General features: G+C 36.2%; 1 protein-coding gene across 1 annotated transcript; it reads left to right on the top strand.

Annotated features, from left to right (window-relative positions):
• The first annotated feature begins 18,377 nt into the window (after positions 1-18,377).
• On the top strand, positions 18,378-19,851 carry LOC145263017 (uncharacterized). The gene is made up of 2 exons (XM_080119850.1): positions 18,378-18,981; positions 19,555-19,851. The coding sequence occupies exons 1-2, from the start codon at positions 18,417-18,419 to the stop codon at positions 19,614-19,616; spliced, it is 627 nt and encodes a 208-aa protein (XP_079975976.1). The 5' UTR covers positions 18,378-18,416; the 3' UTR covers positions 19,617-19,851.
• The last annotated feature ends 123 nt before the right edge of the window (positions 19,852-19,974 follow it).

The raw sequence follows: 19,974 nt of genomic DNA, 5'->3' as shown, positions 1-19,974 counted from the left end.
TATTAGAAAGAACATAAAATTTCACATTGATCCTGAAAATATTGTAAAAAATAGAATCAATAGAAAAATTTTGATAGATTTTTAAATTTTAAAAATTGAAAAATATTGAATTCGGAAAATTCATTACTGTTTAAAAAAAATATTTCTATTACTTTTAAAACAACTTTAATAGTTTATTTTGGAAGTATAATCCATAAAGAAAATAAATAACCCGCTTTTAACAGAGAAATTACGAGATTTTTATATTTTATTCGCAGTTTCGTGTTAGGGGTGTCAAAAATTCCCACAAAAATTCTGATACACCTAATGTTCTGCATGTATCCATGTCAAATGAGCACGATCAACATCATTCAAGCCATACCAGACCAATAGCAGACCCACAAAATACAATAAAATGCTACTTATGTATGACAGGCAATAAATTATTCTTTCACTGTTTGGACCCCCATAATGACTCAAATTTATTACGCTCATACGAAAATCATTAGAAGCAGACAAAAAGTTCGCGAATAAAAATTGTAATGAGCGGTCGGTTTCAAGAAAAAGAGTGACGCCTTAACTGATGTTATGATTTTATTAAACACAATAAAAAAAATTTCACTTCCCTCCTGTGTTCTAAAATCTTAATCAGTTCTTCCAATGTATCTTTTGAGCATTCTGATTTAAGCTTTATCCTAGTAAAACGCACATCTTCTTTAAATCTCGAACAAACGCTAATTAGCTTTCGTCCAGAAGCCTTACTTTTTGAGATTGTGTCTTTTGAGGATCTGTATTATTGGCTTCAGACAGTTTTGGATGTCCCATACGTTGATAATTATGCTCCTCTTGTTTTAAGGAACCACGTGTCCATTTATTATTGTTCTATTGATAATAACAATTATTCGATAATCAAAAAGAAGGGGGGATTATTGAACTTGATGGGGCTACTATAGAAATATTAAATATTCAAATTTATTTTAAGGTTTTCTAGACACAAGGCGGACGTTTAAAATGGTGATACATTAAAAATATATATTTGCATGAATAATTCAAGAAACCATAACACTTGTATAAATGATTCAAATCACTTGAAAACACAAGTAAATAAATTGTTCATGATTACCTGTTCAACATCGACGTTTGTGATTTATTTTGTATGCAATTCATATTCCATATTAGAAAATATTATGGACGTTTACACGGATACTCGATCATGAATGATTTAATCATTTTTATTAAGCGATAATTGATGATTGTTACGAATATGATTGGAAATATTTCGCATTCCATCAAATACCATCATGTTTTTACCACTACAATACATGGCATATCCACTAGAAATATAATGTTTTGTAGGTAGCCATTAACCTTCATGCCGAGTAAATGCCGATTGGAAAACGTGTCATCATGCTGATTTATATCTTACAAAAAAAATTTATTCTGTATATTACCAAGCCTAGTTAACAATTATGCAAGGAAATGCCTTAGAAAAATATATTATTGTAATTTTTTAAAGGTTTGGGGACACTGTTTTTACAATTTGTCATTGCTGTGAAGGATGTTATATAATGCTAATACAGGTGTATGTGAGTGAATCAGTAACAGGTTAGTGAGAATATTAAGAGAAGAATGACATACGTGTGAACGTAATAGAAACTTGATTAACACTGGAAAAATGAGTAGTTTTTACTACTACAATATACCATGTGAATGTGTGGTGGGAGGTTACAGGCAATAGTGATGATGGGAGCAATCACAATCAAGGGGAAGTAACTCGTATTATTCGATGTATACGACATCTTCGGTTTTTTACTAAACAAAAAAGTATTTATTTTTTATCCTTTTATATGTATTTAATTAGTGTCGGTATATGACTGGAAGTCTAATTGTTCCTCCCCTCGTTGTGAAGTTTGTTGTTGTTGTTGTTGTTGTTGTTGTTCTCTTTTCCATGCCCGGTTGTGGTATGGCTTTTCTTGGACTATTTTCTTGATTGAATATATTTTCATAGTCGTATGTAACTTTGTGTGTTGGATTTTCACTTGTTTTCGAGAGGTGACGCCTATTACGTCTTAAATATTTTCCTTGTTTTGTTTTTGCTAAATACGAACAAGGCTCATTTAGTTTTTGTGGTCAGAAGCTAAGAAATACCGAAGTCTTACCGTGGGTGTGCAGCGAGTGAGTTCAGGCCAAGGAAAGGAAAAACAAAGATGGCGCCCAGCATTTTATTACGTGCGTTCTCGCAAAATCTTGTGTGCGTGTGAAGCTGGAAACTACAAAATGAGCTTCATTTTTTGGTGCTGCAGAAATTTCCAGATATGGCAGGAGAGTAGGTGCAACGGGAGTGGAGATTCTACTTTCTCAGATTTATTCCCTTTTGTGTGTTTGAGGTGAACCTGCCCCTCGGGGGCGCAGTTTTTTTTAACAAGTTTACCTTTCAAGATCCCTTTTCCTTGGGAGCGAATACGAACAGTGTTGTCTTCGCTTGGTGCAAGTAGTTCTTTAGACTTTTTGTCTACTTCATGCCTTTTCATTGATTTATTATGCATGATGTAAGGAAGGTTTGTCCTAAGCAATCTTTTCATTAGTTGTTGGGTTGGCGACGACGATTTATTTTTTAATGGGCATGTCCGTAGTGTTTCGTCGGGTCCCTGTAATTTCTATGCAACCACGTGGTGACCGCTGCTACTACATTTAAGAGGAGGAAGGAAAGAACCAGAAATGCGTCCATTCACATCAAATACTTTATTTAGACTCCCCCTGATATTAACCAAGGGCAAGTAACTCTTTATTATTACACATCTCCGTTTGTCGAGATCCTTTTTTTTCCTTTTTATCCATCTTTATTTACAAACAGTTTTAACCTTTATTTACAAACGGTAACATTTATTATCTTTGCAAACAAAGTCTTTCAAGTACTTCGTTTTTTTTATAATCGTCCTCTGCTTGATACAGTTGTCTCCTGTTTTTGCTTAACTTCGCTTCTTCTGGAGGAGTTGTCTACGTTTTCCAAAATAGGTAGTAAATGTTTTCTGTTCCTTTTTAGATTTTCTCCAGGGTTCAACTTTACTGTATATGTCCTATTTTTCTTATTTGTTGCTGTGACTATACCAGTATTCCTCCACATTTTCTCTTCATCCGTTTTCTCTCGGATTCTGTCTCCCACTATTAGTGGTTTCAAGTCTTTATTCCATGTCTTTTTATCGTAATTTATTTTACTTTTTGTTTTGTAAACCCCATCTTTTACTTTTCGTAAATTTGGCCATTTGGGTTTTAATTTATTTGGATGACTGGGTAAAGTTGTTTTAATTTTTCTACCCATCAAGAGTTCTGCTGGGCTAACTCCCGTAGCAGTTATTGGTGTACTACGGTAAGCCATTAATGCGAGAAATATGTCTGGCTGTCGTAATATTCTTTTCGCAATTTTCACTGCACTTTCGGCAGCTCCATTCGCCTGTACATGCGCCAAGTACATAGCTGCTCGCATCCGCACTAATCGTGATGGGCTTTTTTGGATCATAATAAGTCAATATCGGTGCCTGTGTCAATAGTTTTTTAACGCTTTGGAATGACTTTTCTTGAGATTCATTCCAAGTCCAAACCGTATCTTTTTTCAATAATTCCAGCATTGGTTGTAATGCCGCTGCTAAGTTAGGCACGAATTTCCCTAGATACTGACTCATTCCCAAAAATCTTCTGAGCTCTGTGACTGATGTAGGGGCAGACAACTTTTTTTTATCGCTTCTAACCGTTCTTCAGTGGGTTGTATCCCCTTAGCTGATATGCTGTGTCCGAAGTATTTTATAATACTTTTCCTGAATTCGCACTTCTCTTTGTTTAATTTTATTCCTGCTTGCTCTATTATTTTTAGTGCTACTGTAAGCCTTCTATCATGTTCCTCCATCGTTTTCCCATGAATTAATATGTCATCTATTATGATGTGAACACCTTCCACATTTTCTAGAAGCTTGAACATTTTCCGTTGAAAATTTTCCAGTGCTGATGATATTCCAAAGGGCAATCTTTTAAAACGATATCTCCCGAATGGGGTTATGAAAGTCGTAAGCAACCGACTCTCTTTTGCCAATGGAATTTGGTGAAACCCACTGGCTGCATCCAGTTTCGAAAATATCACTGAGCCGTTCAATTTGGATGATATATCATCCAGATTCGGCAGCATATAATATTCGCGTTTTACTGCTGAATTTATTTTTTTTAGATCGACACACAACTGTACTTCTCCATTTTGTTTTCTCACCGGAACGATTGGACTGCACCAATCCGTTGGTTGTGTGACTTTCTCGATCACACCATCGCTCTCGAAACGCCGAAGTTCCTTCTTTACTTTTGGCATAATGGGAAATGCTATACGTCTTGCTGTCGGGGTACAATACGGTTTCACACCGTCTTTTTACGCTATTTTAACTGGGTCTGTTTTCATTACTCCAGTTACCTCCCCTTTGTTTACATTAGACACGAATTTAACCAAATTCATTCGATACGCTGTTTCTCTCGATAGCAAGTTGTCCGTACTGCTATCAATAACATGTATTTCGAATGAGTATCTGCTATCCTTATGTCTTGTATCAACCGTAAACTTCCCTATACAGTTCAATATACCTCCGGGGCTTTTGTATATGCAATATGCTGGTTTCAAAACAGGGGTTTTTCTCAAGCTACGAAACGTTTCGTAACTGATAACATTTATGTCTGCTCCGGTGTCGATTTTAAAAATTAAATTATTTCCACATACCTTTAACCGCACGTGCCATGGGTCTATTGCATTTTCTCTGAATTCTTTTCTTTTATAAATCGCCCCAAGAAAGTATTCCTCTATCGTATGTTTTTCCACTTGTCTGACATTATGGGATTTGAATCTGCAACATATCGCGAAGTGATTTATTTTGTCACAGTTTCGACATCGTTTTCCGTTCGCTGGACAATAATCTTGCCGTTTGTGTTTTTTTGTTACATTTTCCACATCTCTGTTGCTGCGTTTCTTTTTGTGGATAATTTTGTTTCTATTCGTTTTGTTTTACTGCGTCAACCGATTTTTCCTTCATTTCAGCCATTTGCTGTCTCACTTGTTCGTAGCTGTGTGCTATTTCTATAGCCTTTTCCAAGCTTAGGTCGTCTCTAAGTTGTAGTTTTTCGGATAGCTCTCCACTTCTTAACCTGATGACCAGCCCGTCTCTTATTTGGTCATTTTTTTGTGGAAAATCAGTTTTCCGATAGTTCGTGAAGTACCCGAATAAATTGTTTTATCGATTCGCTTTCCCTTTGTGTTCTGAGGTGAAATTTTGCGCGCTCGTGCATAATATTTTTTTTCGGCATGAAGTGGCCGTCAAATTTGTTCAGTATCACGTCGAAACTCTTTTCATCTGCCTTTTTCTTGAAAGAGAACGACTTATATGTCTGTTCGGCGTCCGGTCCCATACAATACACAAGCGTGCTAATTTGTGTATCGGGCGACTCTTCATATAATTTTGTCGCACTCCGAAAACGTTGAAATCGCTCTCGCCATGTCCTCCACTGGTTCGGTTGCGTAAAGTCAAAACGCTCTGGGGGCTGAAGTCTAAACATATTTCTTTTTGAAATAGTTGACGTTAATCCTTTTTTTTCCTCGTTATAAGGTTTCCTTACCCAAAGAAAAAAATTTATCCCAATCTGACACCATGTTTCGTCGGGTCCCTGTAATTTCTATGCCACCACGTGGTGACCGCTGCTACTACATTTAAGAGGAGGAAGGAAAGAACCAGAAACGCGTCCGTTCACATCAAATACTTTATTTAGACCCCCCCCTGATATTAACCAAGGGCAAGTAACTCTTTATTATTATACACGTAGTGCTAATATTGCTAGATATGGGTCTTGGTTGCTTTCAAATGACTTTATTAGTGTCCTGTTTATAGTTTGTATATTTCTTTCCAGTAGTCCATTATATTTTGAATAGTTCGGACTTGTGATGTGTTTGAAATCTTAATCTTTAACAAATTGTCTAAATTCTGATGATGCGTACTTAGCCCATTGTCGCTGATCACTATTTGTGGAATACCAAATTTTGCGAAAGTGTTTTTTTTTTATTTTATTGATGACTGCGCATGATTTACAGTCATCAAGTTGTTGGATATCGATGTGTCTGATTGTGTAGTCTATTATTACTACATATGCTTCATAGTATAAATAAAAAATGTCTGTCGAAACTTTCATCCATGGTATTACTGGTATTTCATGGTTAATTAGAGGTTCTGACGGTTGTTGGCTTCTACGATTTAAACACTGTGTGCATGTGCCTTTGGGCCAATATATGATTTCCTTGGCTCGTGTAATACATTCTCTATCCCTAAGTGTCCAGTATAGATCTTTTGTAGGGCTTCTCTTCTTAAAGAGGTTGGGACTACTATTCGTGCACCTTTTAGTACTAGTTCTTTGACGACCGTTATTTCATTTCGAACTGGAATGTACCACGCTATTGTGAGTGGTAAGTCTTTATTTTCTGGCTAAGTTGGTGTTGCATATTTTATAAGCATTTGTAATGTTGGGTCTGCCCAGTCTCTTCTCAGTAGACAAGTTTTTGGTCGCTCATAAGGTATTGTTTTAAGATCGTATGGATATATTTGTCCATCGCCATATCAGTCATCTCTTGTGTGCTGTCCGATATATATGCACGCGATAATTTATCACCAATTACGGATTCTCAGCCTGAAATATATGATACTTCAAATTCATATTTTTGGAGTGCCATGAGGGATCTTTGTAGTCTCAGAGGGCTTTTGGTGATTGATTTTTTAAAAATCTGCCTTAATGGTTTATGATCGTTTTCAATATAAAATTTTCTTCTATAGATGAATTGGTGAAACTTGTTACAGCCAAACGTTATGCTAAGTATTTAAAATTCAATAGGACTAACTTTGTTCAGCAGCAGTTGTTGAGCGTGATGCGTATGATAGGGGAACAATTTTTCTTTATGTTTTTGTTGTAGAAATGCGCCTAGGCCATGTTTGCTAGCATCAGTGGTGATTGTTGTTCTTTAAAACGATTGTTATTATTTGTTTTCATTTCTCTACAGCCTCTATTTAAGGTTTATCATATGATCAGAATGTATTGTTGTGTAGGAGTTTTCTTAGCAGTGTAACTACCTCCGAATATTACGGTATAAATTTACATAGGTAGTTCGTCATTCTCAAAATCGTTGTATGTCTTTTTTATTACTGGGAAGAGGCATGCCTATTATAGCCTTTGTTTTGGAAAGATCCGGTTTTATTCCTTCATGAGTGATAAGATTACCTAAGTATGTAAGTTGTTTTGTTGCAAACTCGCATTTTGCTTTATTTAGTTTCAATCGAGCTTTGTACAGCTGGCGAAATACCTTGTCTAGTATTTTCGCATGTTCCTCAATGGTTTCTGACCATATTATTATGTAATCCTGGGAGTTCTCCGTTCCTTTTATGCTTTCTATTATCTTGGCTACTTGTGCTTGAAAAATTTAAGAAGCACTATGTATTGCATATGTTATACGTGTGAAGGAATATCGACCAAATGGAGAATTGAAAGTTAATAGTTTGGAACTTTCTTCATCAACATGTATCTGCCAATATACATTCGACGCATCTAGTTTAGTAAAATACTTTGGGTTTTTTATTTCCTCGGCAGTAAGGAGCCGGTGGTGTTCCTTTTTTATGGCTTTGTTTAGATCTCTGGGATCTAAAAACAATCTTAGTTTTCCATTTTGTTTCTCCACTATTACTAGAGAGTTTACTCAATCTGTCAATTCTTCAGTGGGTTTTATTATTCCAATTTTTGTCATTTTCTTTAGTTCTTTTATTAATGAGGGTTTCATGCAAAATGGGATTTTCTTGGGGGATTTATAACAGGTTTTCTGTCTAGGTTTATAGTTATGTGATGAGTGACTGGTAATTTTGCGATGGCACCAACGCAATCGTTGTATCTTCATGTCAGGGCTTCTATATAAGTCTTATTTATCGCATATATTCTTATATCAATCCAAGATTTTTCGCTGTGTTTGCACTAATTACTGCATTTGTATTAGCATATGCTACAATGAACTTGGTAGTTATTGTTATTTCTATTTTTTGTACCCGTATCATGCAGCTTCCTATCATGGGACTTTTTATACTATTGTATACAGTTAGTGTTATCGTTGTTTTCGTTAATTTAGGTTTGGGTTTTATTGCTTTGAAAATCTTTACTGATTTTTTATTCACTTCGGCTTCTGTTTCAATTTTAAAATCAATAAATATTTCATTACCTTGTAGTTTATTTTCCACTTGTCAGTGCATATCTTTTTCAATATGGCGTCCAAGTTGAACTGGTCTGGCGCCTCGTGGTCTGAGTTGTATGATTGTCCGCATTGTATAATTTTTTCTTTTTTGTTCGACACATTTCTGCATAATGCTTTTTTTCCACAGTTTGTACAAGTTTTGTTGTATACGGGACAGTTGTTTTTTCTGGTGCGAGCCGGAGCAATAGGTACATTTTTCGATCCAATACTGTGTTTTTACGGGCTTTTTGTCTTCTTGTTTAAATATTGCATGGGCAGACATCTTGTATTTTGTTATTTTGTTTTTCTTCATGCCCCGAATTAGCGATATATTTTGTGTGTCAAATGTCCATTATTTTAGAGTGTCTCTTTGTTTCTTTAGCACTGAGCCCTGCTTGGATTGCTTTTTCTAAATCAAACGACGGTTCTCTTAGCATAGTATGTTGTCATTAATGCCACGGATGAGGATGTCTTTTATTAGTCTCTCGGTAAGCTCTCCAAATTCACATTTGTTTGCTTTTTATCGCAGTTCGGTAACATATTCGTCAAATCTCTGCGTTTCTTTTTGTTTGCAAGTCAAGAATTGGTATGTGAGAAAAGTTAGTTTTTTTATTGGTTGGCAGTGCAAGTTGAATTTTTCTATCACATTTTCCAAATTGTATTTGTGTTCTTCGTTCTCGAAATTGAAAGTGTAGTAAATTTTTATTCCTTCATTTCCTATACAGATCAATAGTATCGATGTTCTAACTTCTCCGTTTTTTATCTGACTGTTGCTTGTAAAAATAACTGGAATTTGTTTTTCCATGTTATCTATTCTTGTCCGAGATTGTCGGATGAAAAGTTTAGTTCTTTGGGGTGCAGCAGAAATTCCATAGTTTTTTTTGCTTTTTTTTAGCTGACGTTTCTAAGTGTTTAGGTTCGCAATTATTTTCTGACACCATGTTATATTATGTTGATACAGGTGTATGTGACTGAATAAGAAAAGGGTTAGTGAGAACATTAAGAGAAGAGAGACATACGTGTGAGCGTAATAGAAACTTTAATAACACTGGAAAAAAGGAGTAGTTTTTACTACTACAATATACCACGTGATTGTGTGGTGAAGGCTGCAGGCAATGATGATGGTGGGAGTAATTAAAATCAAAGGGAAGTAACTCGTATTATTCGATGTATACAACAAAGGAGAAAACTCTTTTTTCATCTCATAAATTTAGAACGATAATAATGCTGTTAATAAGTTTTCACGAGCAGTTTACAAAAACATATTTTATGTTTTTCCTTCTTTTTGGAAGGGGGTAATCAGTTATAAAACTTGTATAGTATTTTATCAGGTGCTTCTGAATCAGTCTTTTTCAGTCTCGTAAATGCATGTTAAAAAGGTATCTGCGCTGTGGACAAAAATCCTGACCTGATAAATAAAAAATAAATAGCATAACTGAAAGGTAAAACAGTAAGATTAAGCAAACATCAATATTCTAAACGTTAAAAAAGTTAATTGCACTGTAGACAAAAATCCTGATCTGATAGGAAAAAATGAATATCATATATGAATTTTACGTTCTAAAATTAGCCTGAAACGACCTATTTCGTCTAGGATACAAAATACTTGTTATGCAGTGTTATTTATTTGCATACAATTTTTTCGACTAGAATTTGTGTTAGTTCACTTTCCCTCACAATTTTTTTTTTTTTTTACATACACAGAATTTTAATCTTTATCTAGTGATGCATTGATACTAATTACAACACTATAATATAATTTATTAAGCTTTTATCAGACTACCAGAAGACATTTCTTGCTTCCTTTCGGATAAAATGTCAAAACGTCATTTCGAGTCTGGTGCAAATCGGCTAATTTGCAGGAAGCATAAACACGGTCATAAAAATGGTGATGCAGGTTAATGTTATGCAGATAGGAGCCAGCATATCGACTTCGATTGGAATGATCCAGGTTTATGTCCACAAATAAAGAACATCTTTACTGGGTCGAAAGGGGACCATTTCGTGAATCTGGAAATAGAATAAACTAAGAATTATTTAAATATTTAAATTGTGAAGTTTCTTGCAGGATGACATCTAGCAGTTCGTAGCACTGTGGATCGATTGTTTCAACCGAACAATGGAATTTGAGGAGGGTTGGGCGAATTGTTAGGAAAGTACAATTCATACCAAGAAGATTATTTACAACGAATAAAAAACGAAGAAATTCATGATCATTACTTGGGCAAAAAAATTCAAAATGAGGTAATTAATCTAATCTGTGATGTGATCTTGAAAGAAATTATAAATAATGTACAAAATTCGAAATATTATTCTAACACTTTGGACTGCACATCTGATACTGATCATCAAGAGCAAATGACTCTGATTTTGAGAATATGCAACATTGTGAATACACCAGTAGAAATCAATAAATATTTTGGGTACTCATAGCTAGTGTAAGGGATTGGTCGATATTCACCGATGCCTGGTATCACAGCCATGGCGTGAGCATAGATAAATATCTCCCAACTCTTAACAAAAAAAAGTGTCAGTAATTAGTAATATGAAGATCGGTTTCAATATTTAATATAGTAATTTATTGAGGGATGCATCATTTTTATGCATGTGTGCTCTGTCGTCGTCCGAGAGGAGAAATGTTAAAGTTTGTTTTTGATTTTGGAATTAAATGAGAGAGTTTTTCTGGACTGAGGAAGTAATGTTCCTTAAAAGATAAATAAGGCAAAAAGAAATTAAATTTCTTCTTAGAATAAATCAGATCCAATTTATGTCAATGCTGTCCATGTAAATATGTCCGAGTCGATTGTCAGATAGTAATCCTGCTTGGTTCAAAAAAGTAAATTTGAGCGGCGAAAACACATTTTTCCTTTTAGATAGGTCGTACGTGTTTGCGCCATGTTGCTTGAACGACAAGAAAAGAGAGAAAAAAGGCAGTTGATTTTCGTGTGGTGTCTTTTATACCCCTTGGGTCGCTCTAGTGAGGCTGTCAAAAAAGATTTGGTAAATGTACTTTTCTTTGAGCGCTGATTGAGTAGAAAGTCGATACCCTCTGTCACATGGTATGTTTTGTTTTACCTCCGCACGAAAAGACAAAGTTTTACTTTTTATCTCCACAGAATTTGCGTGCGTGTATACGGCAAATGTGCGCGTAACTGACATGCTATTTATTTATTTTAATGTCTCTGGCGTACCGCTGCTACACTGGTTTAGGTCTCGCAGAAGCATGCTTAAAAGGCTTTAAGATCTGTATTTATGTTTCCAGAACTGAAGAGGCCAAGGGTATGATAACGAAGTGAATATGAAAGGCTACAATCCAAGTCAAACAATTTCCAAATTTACCCCGCAAAAACAATATAAAACACGAGACCTCGGCACGATACTCACCTCACCAGAACATAACAGCCGAGAGAAATTAGCGAACACTATTTTAAATGGTAAAATGAATAATCGTAAAAAGTGACTTATTAAAAATATTATGGGCTTATCATTATGGTTAAGACAACAGCATATTATTTTCATTGTTTTGACTCTCAATCTCTATCTTATATGCTTTTATATAGAGTGATATGGTTCTCCGTTGAATAACTGTGCCTGTGTCGGATATATACTCGAAACAATGGAAATACAAAATAATGAAAAGAATATGCTGTTGTCATAGCCCTACTTATCATTATCATATCTTGGGTCGAAAACTTTTTAATTGCTACTGATAATATTAATGCACTAAACAATATTAAACCCATGCTTATGTCCGGGTTCGGTATGAAAGAACTGAGAAAACGCATTCATGTAAATATTAAATGTGATTAAATGATTTTATTTGTGAGAAACCTGTTTTCCATGGCGTGTAAGATCTCGTCAAGATAAAACGGGTGAAGAGAAAAAAGAGAAATGACTGCTTTTTATATGCTTGCTCAATATGCAAATGAGAAGCGTCCGCTTTGATATAAAAGAAGAGCCTGACTTTTTCAGAGGAAGTAGATTTTGGACTTGACTATTGAAGTGGCGAGTTGTGTCAGCTGTGCATTGTGTTTTACAGTTGGGGTTTGAGTTAGAATTTCTTGATAGCAGAATGTAGAGTGTTAGAAGTTTGACATCGTTGCGTCTTGATTTGTTTTTTAACACAAGGTATTTCGGCTAACTACTGGTTTGTAGACCAAAGAAATATAGAAAATATTGAAAGTAAGCGGGGACACGCTGAAAACTTTCAGTGGGTAAAGAGCTCTAATGGCCTGGTTGGCAAAACTGAAGCTGGGAGTAAAGCTACAGAGGATGTATGACATTGCACGGTTTATGCTCTTGTATCTCCAGCTAACAGAGGACGATAAGCGAGGTGCAGAGAAAACAGAGGTTAAACTGGCGGCTTTCACAGAAATAATATTTCTATATATACAAATCTGATGATGATACAGTGGAGGGGTGAGGCAATCGACGTGTATACAACCAATATGCAAAAGTTTAGCCAAATTAGTTGGATTCGAGAGAGCAGGACGAGAACAGGTGGTGAGGTTCACTATTGTTAATGCTTTCCCGAAAAATATTTTCGGGGCACTACAGCAGTTAACAAATGTGAGAAAATTGCCGATCATCGAACTAATTTCAATGGCCAGGGTGCTCACAGCCACACAGACTCCGAAAGTGGCATCAGTTGTTAAACGAGAACAAATTCGAGTACCTAAACATGGTGATGAAAGACTAAATATAAGGAAATCGTTAACTGGCGAGTGTTATAATTGTAAGGGTCATTACCTGGCAAGGGATTGTAACAATCTAAGTATGATAACTTGTTATGGATGTGGAGAACCAGGGCACTATGCAAAATACTGCTAACAAGAAAACAAAAATAGGGCAACCGATGCGTCAGCAGTTACCTCCTTACACGAGATAATATGAACGAATAGCATGAGCTACACAAAGTATGAGTAGAAAAAACAATTTATCTAGTGCAGAAAGAGTAAATTTGTAATTTAGCGGCGTAAATTATTATACAAACAAAAAATTATAAAAACTATTTATTTTTATTTAAAAAAAAAACATTATTAAACCCAAACGCTAAAATAAAACCAGAAAAAATCATTTTTATTTTATTTTCATCGTTTTTTTATTAGATTAAATATACGCCATTCTAGGCCGCTGTATTGCTTTTAAAAATTGGCCTTTCTAAAATTTAAGAGAGTGGCCTTTTTAAGGCCAAATTTGGTCTTTCTTACCCTTTTTCATTACAAAAAAATATTGCAGCCAAAAAAAATGCAACGGCCTCGAATATCGTACACGTTAATCGAATAAAATAAGCAAATAGATAAATAAAAATTAATTTTTTTCGGGTTTTATTTTAGTCTTAGGGTCTAATAATGTGTTTTATATAAAAATAAATAATTTTTATAAATTTTTGTCTGTCAAATAATTTACGTCACTAAACTAGACATTTGCCGCGGAAGGTCTACCTTGAGATGACGAGAGATGGTGTGCAAAAGATGGTCAGAAACTGTGAGCAGTGTCGGACGATCACCCCACCACCAACTATTCATGAACCAAGTGAGGTTCAAATAACCGCCGATTGGATGTGTTTGCCTATTGAGTTCAAACGCTATAGAAGAGTATACATATTTATTGCAGATTGGAATCCAGGGAGATTTGGCATTTGGAGAGATTCAAGCAGACAGTGGTCATCATCACAAGAGAATTAAAAAATATTTGTTGAGCATGGGCCAGTAGAAGTGCTGATGGACAATAGAGCGTCGCTATATTCAAAGATACTTCGGAAAATGTTGGATAGCTGGAATTTCAGAGAGTATTATAGAGTATTCAGCCGAGCAGAAACACTATCATGGAACGGAACCATAGACTTATAAAAACTAGCGTGGAGAGAGGGGAATATCACCTGCATAACCAGGATTTTGATTCAATAGAACTTCTCAATGTGGGCAGCTTGAGGAAACAGTACTGCATGGTGCGATATCTAAGTACCTATGGCGACACCCTATAGTTAGAGCATTTACAGAAAAATCTGACGAGAAAAAGTCTATACGAATTAGAAAGGTGTGGATTAAACTGCCTGGGGTCCACTGCACAACAAAATGGGCAAAACACAGTCCCATAACAATATCCAGGTGAACTGTGTCTTAAACATTTTTTTATATATTAGATTGATTGGGGGAGATTCAGAGAATGAGCGTGACAATCAACAAAAGGAAGCAGACAAGAAACCCAACGAAGATCTTAAAGAGAGCGACATGTGTTGAGATGATTGGTAGACTACATACCATGAGTGATTCAAAGGATCAAGGGACGTGTGATTAAATGCAAATGGATTCTGGACTTGTCTAGTCAGTGGTGAGTTGTGTCGGCTGTGCATCGTGTTTTGCAATTTGGAGGTACTTGATAGCAGAATGTTGAATGTTGGAAGTGTGATTTTGATTTTTGATTTCCTTTACCTCAAAATGTTAAGATTAATAAAATAATACTAATTTTATCTGTGATATTCACTAAAAATATCGGCTCTATTTCGAAATGATTTTGATATTAATTTTTTTCTTCAGTTTGTAACATCCACTATAGATGACCATAACAAATCTTTGGCACAGACATTCTAATAGCAATCACCGTTTGCAACACGCACACATATGAAGTATGTGCAAAAATACACCGTTGTAATGTGCCCATCCGCACACATGCGATAAACGAACTATGTTATGCCTTGCACGCAGTAATACAACAAATAGTCCAGAATGTTCTAGAACTCTGTTATATAAGCTTTTGCACATGTAAATCAAACCGGATGCAGTTTTACGAGTAAACTAAATTGCTGCCTGACTCCGTCCTTGTGTGACGTTAAATCACCAACATGACTTCATGCGTGTCATGCACCTAAATTATCAGCATAAAAACTACTTTATTGGACGAGGATTAATTCTTTTCAACAAGTTATTTCAAACTACTGTTTTCATATTTAATGAACACATACACGCACGCATTTTCTTTCCCCCAGAAAATAACCACGTGTGTTCCCTCTCAAAAATGAACATTCCTTAACATGAATTTAACACTGAGACATTCAGATAGCGAACCCTTTTCTATGAGCATTTCGTTACTTTGCAAACTTAACGTCGGGAACAGTTTGACTTAATATTCGTCAAACACGATCATAACTGTTGTTCAATTTATATAAATTCATCATGCAATCTCGACACTCCCCGTGCGGTTTTCATAAAATTTCTCATTATGAGTTTTGTAAAGAAAAAGAAAACAAAACAGGAAATACTTAATTTGAAAAAAATAACGTGTGAGCTAAAAAAAAAAAAAAAGGTCATATAACCTATATCTGGTGACCCTCCTGAGTTCAGAATCTGACAGACACTTTGATGAAATATGATTACACATTTTTGCCACATGCAAACTCTTTTCAAATCTGCATGTAAATCCGGAGACTGGGGACTACTGAGCACAACAGGATCGCTCATTTTGGAACAACCGTTCCGGAATACATAACCCCACTGGAATTCAGTAATCATAACTTCTGCAGAATACGGATTGCGATCAAGGAATTACCAAACGACAGTAGCGGACCAGAACACTCATGCATTTTCCCTCCAGAAAATAACCACGTGTGTTCCCTCTGTTCCTGAAAATCAGTGATTATAACTTTTTTCTCTTTTCTTTGCGACACACATTACCAAAGACTGTCTAATAGATATTTGTTACAAAAATCTTGACTTAAAAATGATTGAACTTACTTTTTCTAATACATGTTAATACAGCGATCTAAAGTTCTTATTTGAATGTCGTTATTTTTCTGAAGTTATTCACGCCTTTTAAATTTATATGGATGTGGATGTGACTCGGTAGCACCCTTCTGTTAGTCAGAGATCTCGCTAACTTTATCTTTAAAGGTCCCAGTGATACTGTACCTCTTTCGACTTATAGATATCCCTCCACCTGCAACCATGATCTCTAATATCGACAGATCCCGATTGCAAATTGGTCTTCCTACCGAGCCACATTTCCCTCAAGTTTATTTCTGAGAACTTATTCTTCGCCATTTTGAATCAGCTTGCAAAGTCATTCATATTTGAAAAAAATAATTTCCTGTATAAAAGCAATGAAAGTCAGTCGAAAGAAGATTATAAAACATAAAGTAAGTATCACTACAAGAATTTAGTATCGACTTTTTGTGCATTTGCAGAATACATTAAAAATGTAACGGGGATAATTATATTTGGCACTTCTGTACGACAGTGGCATAAGTCGACTGAGACGAGTTATCGACCCCTGTTCTTTGAATGAGAAACGTCCACTACCGGCGGTTCTTTGAACCTCAAATATAAACAAGTGTCTCCGAAAACGCAAAAATATATAATAACGAAATAAATAACACAAAATATAGGAAAAGCGAAACATTTATAGATTTTTTTTTTTTTTTTTTTTTTTTTTAGAATCATTTGGGGGGTTTTCCTGTTAGGTTGTATGAAATGTGGCAACATATAATTATTATTTTTTTTTTCACAATAAGATTGTATAAAAATATATAAATATATAATTTTAGTTTGTCAATGCAGCAAAATATAATTGTAAAAACATGAAAAATTAACAGAGGTTTTTGCACAAACTTTTAGAAAGGTACGAGTGATCGACCCCTGTTCTTTGAATGAGAAACGCCCTCTATCGGCCATTCTTGAAACTAAAATACACACATTCGCCTCATATCACTGTCGTAGAGAGGTGCCTTACATTTACTGAATATATAATAATGTAAATACTATAAACTAACACAACTGATTTTTTCTTGTAGGGTTTTAGTTGTCGATTGTGTTTTAAGTTTTATTTCGTTTTTAATAATCATTGTGGTAAATATTGTTAGAAATTTAATTCTCACAAACTCAATACTCTCTGGCAGAGGCAAAATAAATCGCAAATTACAAAAGCCATACCTTAAAACTCAAAATTTATTCAATAATAACAGAAAAGAAAAGTCATTGATCCTGGTACAGTCCATTGCAAAACGGTGAGGAAGTTTTGCCCCCTAAACAGAGAGTCATTAGTTATACTCCTTTTGGTGGAGTGGTAGTTCACATTTTCCTCGAAAAGATCCATGATAATTCATGGTGTTCTCGACAAGAATGTTGGCGCCTATAATTAGGCATCGAGTCGCTTGGGGCTCTAATTGAATTGAGATAAGTTCCAATATTTAGTAAATATAAACATGAAGAAAAGTTCAGAGGATGTCATTCTGTAACTAGGATATCTTCGGCAATATAAAGGTGTCTCTGCTTGTAGAGATGTAAGTCATTTGTTCACCAACAGTTTGGTGAAATAACATGAAGAAATAGTGGCGACTCCATTCATGGCAAGGTTTTTCCTGGGAGCCGCTCTTGTGAGTCCTTTTCCTGCCGAGTAATTCACGTGAATTGAAAAATAAAAGCATTATACAAAAAAGAGCGCCAAGCAATTCACTTGACTTATTCAAACTAACCAATCATTGGCCGTCTACTAAAACTGTGTAGACAGCTTAAGAAACAAGGCGGATGTAATGGAATTTTTTACAATATAACAATACACTACAACAGAACACGGACCACTCTAATTTGTTTTTTTTAGATGTAATCGAAGTTGCTGACAACGAATCTGATAATCACATGGTGTACGAATCTTTTGTGGAACATTTAAAATTATATGTGTGGTGAAATCAGAAGAACTCTCCCATCAACATCCGTTGATTATCTCCCTTTTCCTACTTCCTGTACAGCCCCCCTCCCTTTACCTGATTCCTCTTTTTTCGAGAGTCTCCTCGTGGTACGCACGCTTCTCTCATGGACTCCTCATGTGAGGATTTAGTTCAATAAAGCCCACTTGAGCAGTTACTCCACTCTTTGCCTTATTCTGTTCTCGTTGGTCTCTCTTTTCATCACAATTTATTGAACTAAATCCTCTCCTCACTATGGAGAAATATTTAAAACCAGAACGGCTACATCTAGATCCCAGCCAACCCGACGCCGCAGATATCTGGACACATTGGAAAAAATCGTTTGCCATCTTTCTCGACGTTGCCGGTGAAAGTCAACAAACTCCTCTGACTGACAGGCTTAAATTCAGCCTCCTCGTTAATCTCGTCTCACCAACTATCTTCAAGAATATTTCTGACGTGGACTGTTTCAATTCCGCGATGGACATACTGGACACCATTTTTATTCAGCCTAAAAATAGCATCTTTTGTAGGCATCTTTTGGCCACTCGCCGTCAACAAACGGACGAAAGCATCGACCAATATTTACAGTCGTTAAAAACCCTTGCCAAGGATTGTGAATTTTGTGCCGTCTCGGAGACGCAAGCGAGAGATGAATACGTTCGAGACGCATTTATAAATGGAATGTCATCGAACTATATTCGACAAAGACTTTTAGAGAATGGGTCGCTGGACTTAAAAGCCGCTTACAACCAGGCACTCGTTATGGAAACGGCTCAGAAACAATTAGCGTCCTATTCTCGAACGAATGCCGTAAGCGCGTCTACCCGAGCCGAAGAAACAAACATCACCGCAACCGCATCCTCCACACCCGAACGGATAGTAGCCGCTGTCGCATGCTGTTACTTCTGTGGAAGAGGGAAGCACAACAGATCTGAGTGTCCCGCGCGAAACGCCTTCTGTAAGAACTGTAATAAAAAAGGGCATTTCGCACGTGTTTGCAAATCGTCCGCCGTTGTCGCCGCCGCCGCTGCTACCAACCCCGGTAAGTCTATTATCGCTTCTCTCTCTACTCATAATTTTTCGGAAAGCCTGTCTCGTTCGACATTATGTGGGAGAATAAGGGGTAAAACGGTAAAAATACTCATAGACACTGGTAGCACTGAAAACTTTATACACCCGGACCAAGTTAAGAAGCTGGGGCTCGCTATCTCGCCAAGTACTGAACGAATCTTCATGGCTAGCAGTTCCCATTCATCCAGTACCTTAGGACATTGTATAGCATCCCTCCGTTTGAAAGATAGAGAATACCATAAGGTGAGGCTTTCTGTTATGCCAGACTTGTGCTGCGATGTCATTCTCGGGCATGATTTTCTATGTCGACTTTCTTCAATAGAAATACCTTTTGGGGGATCACTTACTCCCCTTACTGTGTGGAGAATCTCGCTCCTCCTTGTCCTCAATCAACCTTCCAAGACGATAATTCGAGGCCCTCTCCGATCCTATATGATGCAACCAATCCGCGACGCTCCTCTAGAATTCGTCGGAAACCTCGGTACCTAGAGGAAAATTACCAACATTGAACTCTTATATCTTTTCTCTTTGTTTCCTATTTCAGCCGAAATAGACTACTGCAGCGACCTGGTCCCTAAGAAGCTGACTGACCTGGACTTTCCCTGAGCGGCGGAAAATGTGGTGAAATCAGAAGAACTCTCCCATCAACATCCGTTGATTATCTCCCTTTTCCTACTTCCTGTACAGCCCCCCTCCCTTTACCTGATTCCTCCTTTTTCGAGAGTCTCCTCGTGGTACGCACGCTTCTCTCATGGACTCCTCATGTGAGGATTTAGTTCAATAAAGCCCACTTGAGCAGTTACTCCACTCTTTGCCTTATTCTGTTCTCGTTGGTCTCTCTTTTCATCACAATATGAAAAAGATTAAAAGCACTCCAAGTGTGAGGGGGGAGGATAATGTCGGAAAGACATTTTTTTTCATTTAAAATTTAAAGAAAAAATTGTCTAAAACAAATTTTAAAAAA

The sequence above is a fragment of the Euprymna scolopes genome, chromosome 38, assembly GCF_053919585.1.
Source record: "Euprymna scolopes isolate OS-2025 chromosome 38, ASM5391958v1, whole genome shotgun sequence".
Lineage (NCBI taxonomy): Eukaryota > Metazoa > Mollusca > Cephalopoda > Sepiida > Sepiolidae > Euprymna > Euprymna scolopes.
The sequence above is the reverse complement of the archived record's forward strand: the minus strand, read 5'-3'. Positions and strand labels throughout refer to the sequence as shown.

Bases quoted from the DNA above. Each gene is read 5' to 3' on its own strand.
- LOC145263017 (XM_080119850.1), top strand. From the start codon at position 18,417: ATGGACATACTGGACACCATTTTTATTCAGCCTAAAAATAGCATCTTT. The intron at 18,982-19,554 runs GTAAGTCTATTA...TTCCTATTTCAG, and splicing joins CGCCGCTGCTACCAACCCCG to CCGAAATAGACTACTGCAGC.